The following is a 12,250-nucleotide window of genomic DNA, read 5'->3' on the forward strand; positions in this document are numbered from 1 at the left end:
TGCATGGGGCACTTCTCAATCCCCCAACTTCCCCCGGCCCCCGAGCTGCTCACCATGAGTGGGGGCTGGCAGCGGGGTGGGACTGGGGACTGTTGAGAGGTGGTGGCAGGTGGCCGTGAGCTTAGCGGAGCAGTCACCTGGACGGCAGCAAGTTTCACGAAGCAGTGGTGGGGCGGGGAAGTTTTGCGGAGCAGTCACAGGGCAAGGGAGTTTCACAGAGCAGTTGCAGGTAGGGGGAGGGGGGAGTTTTGTGGAGCTTCTAGTGGTGAGCTTCGCAGGGAGGCAGCATGCTTCGCAGAGCAGTCGACGGGCTGGGGGAGCCTTGCAAAGCAGTCGCAGGGTTCACGGAGCATTGGGGGGGGGGGGGGGGGGGGCGGGAGCTTCACATAGCGTCGCAGGGTGGCAGAGGCTATGCGATGGAGGCCAGGCTAGGCCTAGGGACCCTAACCACGCACGATTTCATGCGCGCTGGGCCTCTAGTAAATTATATAAATGAATACAAATATGAATTAAAAAAATCTGATAAAAACATGAATTATTCTTGGGTTTCAAAATCTTTAAAAACATTATAAAACTTTATTTAAAAATTCACAAAATACAAGTTAAATCAGGCAGATATTTTGAGTACCCTTGCAACTTAAAAAAAAATCAAGTATTACAAATGTTTGTTGATTTTTATTTATAGTAATTCCCTAGGATTTAGTTTCTCTATCTACCAAACCCTTTCACCATGTCCAATATGAACTATTTTTTTTAAAGTTCTCTCATTAAACCTTAAAGAATTTTAAATTGCCTTACCATAAGCTTCAATCTAGTGACACTTATTTATATAAAAACAGAAATCTAGTTAGACTACAAATAGATTAAAAAAACAACAACAGCCTTATTTCTATTTTGGAAAGAAATGCAGCTTTTTAGTTAGCATGGAGGCAAAGCAGGGGACCTGCTTCTTTCCAATTGCACTTAGGTCTTTGCAGAAGTCCACTCGGCGCTGAGAAACTTTCCTGTTCACCAGTGTGAGGAGTTCTGTGAACTCTAAGGAGGAGCCGAATTTTCTCAGCATCTCACACAAATCTTGAATGTACCAGGAGCCATTCACAGTTTCCCGATGAGAATAATAACCTAAAAAAGAGAAGGAAAAAGGACACTGAAGTTTTCTGGCATTCAGTTACTGTGACTTAAAACACCTTTATAATATCACAGAGGTATAAAGTCTCAAAAAACCTTGGAAAAGACAAAGATGTATCCATGATACCGTTTTTTATATTTTTTCCTATTGACTATTCTTATGTGGGAAAGGGATCAACTCTATATAGTTCTATAAAAATGGGGTTAATTCTACTTAATTACCTAAAAGTTTTCAAGATAGTAGTAGCCAGGTGATGATTTTAAGAGACAAGAGATTAGAAAGAAGAAAATCATAAAATTACTGCAAACGAACAATCGTCACCAAATATTTTCAACAAAGCTTCCCATGAGTATGACCAAATGACACTATCGCCATCAGTAATTCCTAGCAGGCTGCTAATCCTATATAATAAAGAGATAATATGCAAATTGACCATCACGCCCTCACACAAGATGGCCACCCCCATGTGGTCACAAGATGGCCGGCAGGGGAGGGTAGTTGTGGGCGATCAGGCCAGCAGGGCAGGGCAGTTAGGGGTGACCAGGCCAGCAGGGGAGGGCAGTTGGGGGTGACCGGGCCTGCAGGGGAGGGCAGCTGGAGGGGGGACCAGGCCTGCAGGGGAGGGCAGTTGGGGACAATCGGGCCAGCAGGGGAGCAGGTAGGCATCGATCAGGCTGGCAGGGTAGTGGTTAGGGGATGATCTGGCTGGCAGGCAGAAGCGGTTAGGGGCAATCAGGCAGGCAGGCTGGCGAGCGGTTGGGAGCCAGCAGTCCCTGATTATGAGAAGGATGTCCGACTGCCATCCTTCAGTCGGATATCCCCTGAGGGGTCCCAGACTGGAGAGGGTGCAGGCTGGGCTGAGGGACACCCCCCCTCCTTCTGGCCTCTAGCATTCAATACAATTAGACTGGTAGCTTTAGACTTGGAGTTCCCAGGGATGACTTTTCTGTAAGGTATTTTTACATTTTCATCTATCACTCTGTGCTACTGGGTCAAAGAAATCCATTCTGTGCCTGTGAGCTTCAGGACCAAACCACCGTGTCCCAATAGAAAGACGTGATCCAGGTCAAGCCACGATGAAGCTTACAGGAACTTAGCCAGGAGAGCCAAGTCTATGTTTGTATTAAACACCCACACACCTTCTGCAACAGAGTAGCACATGAGGAAGTCTGCTCCCGCAGGCAGGGTGTAAACGGAGGCCGCATCCACCTGGGTGACATTGGCATCCAGTCTGTCCGCTGGATGGTCCACTACATCCAAAGGGATGACTGGCACGTCATGCTGGTTTCCCCGACATGCCTACAAGACAAGGAGGAAGACCACGTCACTCACTTACCTACCCTTTCTTCCCAATGCTGACTGTTTACAGCGGATATATAATTCAGTACACCTTCATGCTGACACCAACAGAAGCCACTTTACAGGCACTTCAAACCACAGCATTCAGGTTTAGAGGAGACTAAACTGGAGTTTTTTCCCCCTACTTATGTTTTCTTTTAGTTAACCTTTTAAAAAATATTGGCATCCTCAACTATACAGTAAATTCTGTTGATTGAAAGAAAGGTACACTATAGAGGAGAAAGTGTCTGTGATTTAAAAAATTCCTCATACCATAGCACCAAGAGTCATCCTTTCTTTTAAAAGCTATAGTATTTCCCTGGCTGGTTTGGCTCAGTGGACAGAGCATCTGTCTGCGGACTGAAGGGTCCCAGGTTCGATTCTGGTCAAGGGCACATGCCCGGGTTGTGGGCTCGATCCCCAGTAGGGGGCATGCAGGAGGCAGCCAATCAATGGTTCATTCTCATCATTGATATTTTTCTCTCTCTCCCTCTCCCTTCCTCTCTGAAATAAGTAAAAATATATTTTTTAAAAAAGAAAAAGCTATAGTATTTGCCTAAATAACAAGTTCCCAGATTGGGTTTTGCTTGCCTACTGACTGCCATAAACTGTTAAGGGTCAAAATGACAATATCTGACCTGAGAAGTGTGCCTTCTTCCTTTTGCTCCTATTTGAAAGTGAGGTCTCAAATTCTTAGCCACTAATTCTGACTCACACAAAGGCTAACACTAATTTCTATTCATAAATGACTATTATGAACTCAATTTTGTCCCTCCCCTTCTAAAATGTATATGATGAAGTCCTAACCGCCAGTACCTCAAATGTGATTGTAGTTGGAAATTTGGTCTTTACAGAGGTAATTAAGGTAAAATGAGGTCATATGGGTGGCTCCTAATCCACCATGACTGGTGTCCTTATAACAAGAGATTAGGACACACTCTCTCTCTCTCTCTCTCTCTCTCTCTCACACACACACACACACACACACACGAGAGACCATGAGAGGACAGAGGGATGGGACAGTCATCCACAAGCCAAGGAGAGAGGCCTGTGGAGAAAGCAACCCTGGTAACCCCTTGATCTCAGACTCCTCCACAGCCTGTCAGAAAGTAAATTTCTATTGTGTAAGCCACCCAGTCTGTGGACTTTGTTCTGGCTGCCCTAGTCTACTTAATACAGTGACCTGACAGATTGTTTATATTATAAATGCACATCAACTATGAAATGGTTAAAAAATGAAAAGCTTTAAAAGGAACAGAAAGTCCTTTAAAAGGAACAGAAAGTCTTGAGTAATTTCAAAGTTTTCAGATATTAAAATCTGGAGATTTTAATCTTATTTAGAATTATCACGCTTATATTCAGACTCTATTTCCTACTGTCTTCCTAGATATAACATAGAACACCTGGAACTTGATGCCATCAGTTGCCAAATGAATTGCAATGAGAGCTAGCCTTTATTTTTAAGAGATTAGTTATGGATTTATTTTAACTTATTGATTTTAGATAGAGAGAGGAAGGAAGGAAGGGAGACATCGATTTGTTGTTCCACTTATTGATGCATTCACTGGTTGATTCTTGTGTGTGCCATGACCGGGGATTGAACCTGCAACCTTAGCGTATAGGGACGATGCTCGAACCAGAGCTAGCGTTTAATTGAGGGCTTGTCTTGTGCTAGGCACTAAGTGTTTTTCATTTGTTAGGCCAGTTTGTTTTAATGTCACAACCACCCCATGAGGAGGTACTATTTTATCTCCATCTCATAGACGAAAAATCTGAGGTAGTGAAATGTTTTCCTCCTTGGTGGCTATTCTCCCATAGGAGAGCTCATTAGTAATTTCCAATCCTCTTGTCTTGGACAGTGTTGGCCCTCCCTTTTGCATGAAGCAATAGCTGTCATTTTTCTACCTCTCTGGGCCATTCTCCTCAGCATCTCCCCTCTGCTCATTTTTCAGGCTATACTTGCCGTGGGCAAATTCATTTGCTTCCATTACCATCCATCTCCTCATTACTCCAAAATTTATTTCTCCAACCCTGGCTGCCTCTTAGGGTCTAGACCAGCCGTGGGCAAACTATGGCCCGCGGGCCGGATCCGGCCCGTTTGAAATGAATAAAACTAAAAAAAAAAAAAGACCGTACCCTTTTATGTAATGATGTTTACTTTGAATTTATATTAGTTCACACAAACACTCCATCCATGCTTTTGTTCCGGCCCTCCGGTCCAGTTTAAGAACCCATTGTGACCCTCGAGTCAAAAAGTTTGCCCACCCCTGGTCTAGACCTATCCTTCCAACTGCATGTCCCACAGACACCTCAACACAGTTGTCCAAACAAGAAACCAAGGAATTATCTGTAACTTCTTTTCTTATAGACCCCCACTCCCTCCCCTTAATGTTCTATGGCAAGATGTAGAATGTGGTCATGGTGCTCCATGCCATTCAGAAATACAGAACTGCAGCACTGGGACATCAGGAATTCTCTTTGTTGTTCAGAATTCTTATTGATGTACCAGATGATGTTATTCAGGCCTAAAAATACTTTTATCTTAATACCAATTTGGCAGGGGGGACAGAGCATCTCGGTGTAAGGGAGAATGTGAAAGGATGAAGCAAGCTAGGTCTAGAACTCTTCATGCCTGCACCCCTCCCACTGGCTCAGCTCACATGCTCTCCAGCTCCCAGAGGACCAGCCCGTCTGAGCAGGCGCCTTGCTCCTCACTCCCCCAGCAGCAGGTACTTCCTCTGGTGGCTACACCTGGATACCAGGCTGGCCATGAAGTAGCACATTGGTTATTCCGAGTCATTTCAAATGTCAATCCAAGTAAGAAAGACGCCGAGAGTCTTTATTTATTTTTTATGTTAAGAAAGAATTACTACCAAGAATTCAAATTGTAACTCTGGCTAGAATTCACAAAGGGCCTTTCCAGTACTGGAGAAAGTTACTTTTGAAGTTGGCTTTAGTTCTTAATAATCCCATGTACAGGCCTTGGGCTTTATAATTAAGATGGTAACATCATCAGTCTTACCTGAATGATAAATATCTTGGGTTTTCCAACCAGGCTCTTACACTTGTCTCCTCTGAACAAGCCAGTCAGTGTTTGAATTTCAATTTTGGCATCATATGCGTAAATGTGATTGCCTTCGCCATGACTCAGGAAAACGCATAAAAAGCAATCCGCATCTACATGGCTAGAGGTTGATGCTAGAAAAACCCCCCAAAATTCAGACAGAAATGAAAACCAGATGCTTATTATCTATGTATTAAAATTCAATGTACTAATACTAGAATAAGTTACATACAAATGATTGCAGGAGGGAGGAAACCTGTTATTCTTAGAATAAATGTAAAATGTCTATAATGAAACATAACTTATTTATTTATTTATTTATTTATTTATTTATTAATCTTCACTTGAGGGTAATTTTTCCATTGCTTTTTAGAGAAAGTGCAAGGGAGAGGGAGAGACAGAGAGAAACACCGATGTGAGAGAGACACATCGATTGGTTGCCTCTGGCATGCCCCTGACCAGGGCCAGGAGCCTGCAACCGAGGTATGTGCCCTTGACTGGAATTGAACCCCTGACCCTTCAGTCCACAGGCAAGACGCTCTATCCACTGAGCCAAACTGGCTAGACTCACAAATTATTTTAAAAATCAAAATTATTCAAGTTCAAAATAGTAGTTTGGAAAGATTTCATTAGTTTTTCTAAAACACAGAAAATGACATAAAACAAAGGGGATATTATGGGAAACTCCCTTCAAGATCCAAGTCATTTTGGCAATAAAAGTTACATGAATCAGCAGAGTGCCTAGATACACACACACACATTTAATATAAATATATAAAATAGATTATTATTCAGTCATTAAAAAAGAATGAAATCTTACCATGCAGCAACATGGATGGACATATTATGCTAAGTGAAATAAGTCAGAGAAAGACAAATACCATATAATCTCATTTATATTTGGAATCTAAAAGATGGTAACTAGACATTTCGAAATGTACACATATATCGAATCATTCTGTTGTACACCTGAAACTAACATAATGTTATATATCAATTATACCTAAAGAAAGAGCTCTGCAGAAAGTTTAAATTATATAAACATTATAATATTCCATTGGCAAATGACTTGAAAATTCATGGCATGCAGTGATTATTATGATAAAGATAAAATGCTAAAATACCTATTACACATTGATATAGAAATTAAGAGATAAAATATTTAAATCACCAGTATTTTGAAGCCAGTAAAAGAGTATGGAAGGAGTCAATTAAAAAATCACTAGTGTTTGCATTTTAAACTTTTAAATGCCAAATGAAAAGGCCATTTTATTCATTTCTAGAATAACAGACTATAACTAATGGTATGCCGAATATAAGCTTTGGAGGAATAAAACTGTGCCAGGGTCTCTAAATCTGGTGGGTAACATATATGCAGAGATGCACAACCAAAAACCTATAACCCATGCCACATTAATTAGTAAGACTTTTCACTAAGCAGTTAATTATTTGGATCTGTCTTTACAAACAGGGCATTTAAAGCACTCAGTGCCACCAGAGGAAGATGAACAGAAAAACTTCTTACCCTCATGAATTTTGAGCAGTAGTTCTTCTGCTTTCAGATCGTTAAAGCATTTCACTTCAAATCCGAGATCTAAAAACCTGGCGGCAGAGTAAACCGAGTATTAGCTTATGAGCTACTCAAAGTTGTCACATACCCTGCTTATTTGAGGAAATTTATATACTTCTTATGGCACAAAAATTGTCTTTTCTTTAAGGGAAAAGAAAACTCAAATAGGACTGTGACGGTTTTCCTGGGTCGTCCACGATAGGAGAGGATTTACTAGTAATGATAACGGATTCAAGTTAGAATATTGTGTCTACTCTTACTCTGCAAATACAGGTGACCCTTGAACAACAAGGGTTTGAACCACAGTGTCCACTTACACAGATTTTTTTTTTCAATAAGTACCTGTACTGTTTTCGATCCTCAGTTGGGAGTCTGCGGATGCAGAGGGCCGGCTGTATGCATTATCTATGCTATTCTACAGAAGGGACTTGAGCAGCTGTAAATGTTGGTACTCACAGGGGGCCTAGATCCCCTCCCCTGTGGATACTGAGGGACAACTTAGTTTTGGAGGAGTCAAAAGTTAGGTGTGGGTTTTTGCCTGTGCGGGGTCTCAGTAGTCCTAACCCCTGAGCTTTAGGGTCAACTGTGTATCTGTAACAATGCAGAGCCTGTTAACACTGAGCAGAACAGGGTTAGGAAGAAAACTCTGGCAAGTTCTTAAGGGGGGCTGTTCCCAACTGAGGCTCATCCTCAAAAACTCTTGCTCTGTTATTTCTTCAGTGCGGACGAGTTTCCACCAGTAGTTACCACCTAAACACCTCATCGCCTCGACAGGTGGGTGAAACTACTACCTGCGCGTAAGATTGTCTCTGTCTGCGTTGGTGCCTCGCCTTTCCGGCAGCGTTAGGTGCCAGAAGAACCTCTCATGGTTGAAGATTAAAGCGAGTCCTCTCCTCTTGTGGTCCATTTTGTACTTTTCTGCTGGATCAAACATTTCACTGTTGATGAAAAATTAAAAAAAACAATGAGCTCCTCCGTGCCCAAGGTCCACGTGTAGTGTAGACAGAGGTCTGCTGTTTCCTTCTCCGCAGGCTGACCTGTGTGTGCACTGAAGGCGTCAGGGCCACGCCAGCAAGGACAGCCCTGAAATATTTCTGTACAGTTGGTAAACAGCGGCCACTGTGAGCACACACCCACCATCCATCTACATGGGTGTCTCCCCCGGGTCTCCAGGATCCAGTAACCAAGGCCTGGCCGAGGCCCGCTTTAGCTACAGGGCCCAGGCCATACCAACTTTAATATTTTGAACATCACGCTAAGTCCTTTCACAACCAGGGGCAGGCACTCACCTGTATATTAACTAGAAGTTAACTCTCCAAATGTGAAACCTGCCATTGTTCTACCTCCCAGTTCCCAGGCCCCTTTCCCGCTTTGATTTTTCTAGTCTGATCATGACCACCATAGGAAGAGGCCTTTATTAGAAAAGACAATATTCTTACCTCCTGTAGAAGGCATCTGTCTCTGTCATGTTTTGTTCCTCACCTATTAAAACGAAAGTTGATTTTTGTTAATTATTAATGTATTTTGACTTCTGGTAGTGAAACAGCAGGAAATCCCAAGTGGATGCCCTTGACGCCCACACGCTGAGGGTATATGAAAAGAAGGAAGGGAAACTGCTGCATAATAAGCCAATGAACTATAAATCGATGGCTTAATTCTTTCTCACCCCCAACTCTTACCCGCAAAATAGCAAAGAATATCATACAGAGAAGTGGAGAAAATATTACGCAAATGCAGTCATTGTAAAATATGCCTAGATTTAACAGTCTTTTGATTATGGAAGTCGAAAGAAGTAGGAAATTGCTTTGACTATATCTTTTTTTGTTGTTGTTAATTCTCACTGGGGGATATTTTCCCATTGATTTTTAGGGAGAGTGGAAGAGAGAGGGAAAGACAGAGAGAAACATCAATGTTCGATTGGTTGCCCTGGCCTGCAACCAAGGTAGGTGCCCATGACCGGAATTGAACCCGGGACCCTTTGGTCCTCAGGCCGATGCTCTATCCACTGAGCCAAACTGCCTAGGGCCCCTGACTATATCTTTTTTTTTATTGATTGATTTTCGAGAGAGAAGGGAGGGAGTGGGGGAGAGAGGGAGAAAGGGGAAGAGGAAGAGGAGGAGGGAGGAGGAGAAGGAGCGGAAGAGGGAGAGGGGGAAAAGGGGAAAGAGGAAGGGAGGGAGGGAGAGAGAGAGAGAGAGGAACGGTTTGTTGTTCCACTTATGTATGCATTAATTGGTTGATTCTTGTTTGTGCCCTGACCAGGGATCAAACCCACAACCTTAGCGTATTGGGACAACGCTCTAACCGACTGAATACCCGGCCAGGGCCTGAAGTTGCTTTGTTTTACAGAAAGTGTTTTTGTAAATGTTCTTCCAGTTCTATCACTGATGCAAGCACTTCTTTAACTTTTCCTTGTGAGAAAACAAAAGCAGATCCAACCTCCAAAAGCCAACTTTTCCTGCCCAGGCTCCGGGGGACGCCGGGACCGCCGGGCCAGCCCGCTACCGAGCAAGTGACCCGACGCCCCGAGGACAACGAGGCGGAGCCCGCCCGGCGCCGGGAGCCAGGAGGCGGCGGCGGCGAGCTCCCCGCGAGGTTTTCCAGGTCCTAAAGCTACGCTGCCCGCACCGGACCTGCGCGCTTCCCTCCAGGACCCGCATCTTCCTCGGGCCGCCCAGCAAAGCCCGGGGAGCCCGCGCCCTAGGCAACCCCTACCTGCAGGGCCAGCCTCTCGGGGCCCGGGCACCGAGCTCATCGGGGCGAGCGCAGCGTCCATAACCCGTTGGTCTCCGCTTCCTAGAGCCCGTCTGCAGCACCGCCCCTTCCTCCACCGTCTCCGCCCCGGCCGGGAGCCTGGGGGGATAAGGTTTCTTCCTTCCCAGCAGAGCTGGGGGGTGGAGTGGGGTGGGGTGGGGTGCACAGCGCCTCGAGGCGCGGCGGGGACACGCAGGCTTAACCGCCTGGCGCCTGGAGTGACTAGCCTGCCCCTGGGAAATGTCGACATCAGATCACCCGCGCGCGGTCAATCCAGCCCCAATGTTTGCTCTCCCTGACTCGCGTAAAGGGTAAGAAGGTTGTGAGTCTTCCCTTTCCAGGTGTGAACCCTGAGGACTACTAAGGGCTCCTGATGGCTAAGCAGGGGGCTGGGGGAGCAGAGCCTAGCAGCCATTTCTGCACAGGGGCTCCTCACGCAACCTGCACGTCTTTAGAAGCCTCTAAGGCCCTGCACTGAACTGCTGGCCTGCATCGCCTCTGCCCCCTGAGCCGGCCCTTATAAAGGAGACCCTGGGGTCCTATTTAAACCAGCAGGACTGAGCTTCCCCACCCAATCGGAGCTGCGCGCAGCCCTGACCAATCAGGGGCCCGGGTGGGGAAGGCTGTACGTCAGCCGGTCCCGCTGGTTCCCTTGGGGAGCGGACTTTCCATCAGAGACAGAAGAGTGCGTTTCCTCGGGAGGCCCTGTGGTGGCGCTGCCACCTCGGAGCTGCCTTCACAGCCATCCCAACGGTTCAGTGGTTCTCAACCTTCCTAATGCCGCGACCCTTTAATACAGTTCTTCACGTTGTGGTGACCCCCCCAATTTCATTATTACAAATTGAACATAATTAAAGCATAGTGATTAATCACAAAAACAATATGTAATTATGTATGTGTTTTCCGATGGTCTTAGGCGACTCCTGTGAAAGGGTCGTTCGACCCCTAAAGGGGTCGCGACCCACAGGTTGAGAACCGCTGGTAGCTGTTTGCCAAGGTGAGGATTCCTGCTGGCGATTGAATTGGTGCTGACCATGGGATGGCAACGTGTAGTTCTTTTCCCAGTGAGTTGCTTATAGGATTTGTAATAAATTATCTTAAACGCTCTGTATAGTAAACTAGAGGCAACTGCAGGATTTCTAAGTCTGGCTTTTGTAGGTAGAGCTTGTGAAAAGCTGACATAAGTGGAGTCATTTTAAAATAGAGCCAGAGCAGCCATTCCAGATGAGCTGCTTGCACATCCTGCTCCTAGAACCTTTGCAGTGTTTGAACTGGGCAGAGTAACCTTTGGAGTGGGCCAAGCAAGTCTTACAAACAACCGGAAAGCTAACAGGAAAGCAGATATTCTGCCCATGAGGACTGAGGATTATGGACATTCTTTAAAATTCTTTTTTTCCTTATTTTTCTTTTTCTTTAAAATTCTTAAAGTGAGTTATACTCTTTTTGCTGGTGGAGTGTCTTGCTTTGATGTTGATGAAGACAACGAATCACAATGAAGTGAATGCAATGAAATGAAGTATGCTTGCATGTATAGCTGAAGAGTAACACAGCTTGATAACACCAATAGAAAGTCCTTCCTTCTATTTATATAGTTATTTCTCTTCCTTTTGTCATAAAAAAAGCTATTGCCTTCACCCTGAATTTGGAACACAATTGGGTTTTTGCCAGAATTCTATAATTGTAACTATGTGGTCTCAAATAAATACTTGTTGCCTCTCACTTTGACTTATTATTTTTAAGTTAACAAGCTGTTGATTGGGAATCAGAATCCACTAGTTATTGTCACTAAAAGAACTTATTTGGGAAAAATAAAGAATTGCAACCTGATGCATGCAGACAATGGTGAGCCACATGCACACACTGGACTGGACCAAGATGGAGAAGGAGCTTAAGGGACGAGAACGTTAAGGGGAGGCGCGGTTACAGCCATAGAGCTCTGTAGAAACAGGGTCAGGGAGGTGACAGGGAGTACACAACTCCTCCTATGAAGCCCTAGCTCCTCCCTCCTGATTGACTGTGTCCAGGTTAAGTCTCTGTCATAATTTTTATCAAAGCTAATTTGGGGAAGGATCATGTAAAAATTGGGAGCCTGGACTTTGCGGGGGAGGAGGGAAGTCCTTAAATTATGGTTTTTCTTGAGTCAAAGCATGTTGTCCTCACTCATAAAATGCCGCCCGGTGTGCAGATCAGTGTGATGGGGCACTCAGTCTTGCCTTTAATCGAGCTCTTCCTTGGGTGGTTGGCTATTGTGTAAATTTGCTTCAATTAACTCTAAGAGTGGATGAAAAGGTGGCCTTATCTTTTGTACCTTCTCCTGGTGGTGTATTTCTCTGACTTTCCAAGTAGTTTGCCTTAACAACTGTGGCCACAGGCTACCCAAAAGATACAGATGGCT

The 12,250-nt window shown here is 44.7% G+C and overlaps 1 protein-coding gene across 1 annotated transcript; it reads right to left on the reverse strand.

The window, feature by feature from the left end:
- Nucleotides 1-556: 556 nt before the first annotated feature.
- Nucleotides 557-9,917, reverse strand: CASP6 (caspase 6). Its single transcript, XM_070390610.1, has 7 exons — nucleotides 9,817-9,917; nucleotides 8,541-8,583; nucleotides 7,893-8,039; nucleotides 7,057-7,133; nucleotides 5,490-5,665; nucleotides 2,269-2,428; nucleotides 557-1,122 (listed from the first exon to the last, which is right to left on the reverse strand). The coding sequence occupies exons 1-7, from the start codon at nucleotides 9,875-9,877 to the stop codon at nucleotides 890-892; spliced, it is 897 nt and encodes a 298-aa protein (XP_070246711.1). The 5' UTR covers nucleotides 9,878-9,917; the 3' UTR covers nucleotides 557-889.
- Nucleotides 9,918-12,250: the final 2,333 nt, after the last annotated feature.

The sequence above is a fragment of the Myotis yumanensis genome, unplaced genomic scaffold, assembly GCF_028538775.1.
Source record: "Myotis yumanensis isolate MYYU_CA2020_CCGP unplaced genomic scaffold, mMyoYum1.0.hap1 SCAF_1, whole genome shotgun sequence".
NCBI classification, from domain to species: domain Eukaryota; kingdom Metazoa; phylum Chordata; class Mammalia; order Chiroptera; family Vespertilionidae; genus Myotis; species Myotis yumanensis.

Bases quoted from the DNA above. Each gene is read 5' to 3' on its own strand.
- CASP6 (XM_070390610.1), bottom strand. From the start codon at position 9,877: ATGGACGCTGCGCTCGCCCCGATGAGCTCGGTGCCCGGGCCCCGAGAG. The intron at 8,584-9,816 runs GTAGGGGTTGCC...TCGTTTTAATAG, and splicing joins CCGAGAGGCTGGCCCTGCAG to GTGAGGAACAAAACATGACA. The intron at 5,666-7,056 runs GTAAGAAGTTTT...GGGTTTTTCTAG, and splicing joins ACTGCTCAAAATTCATGAGG to CATCAACCTCTAGCCATGTA.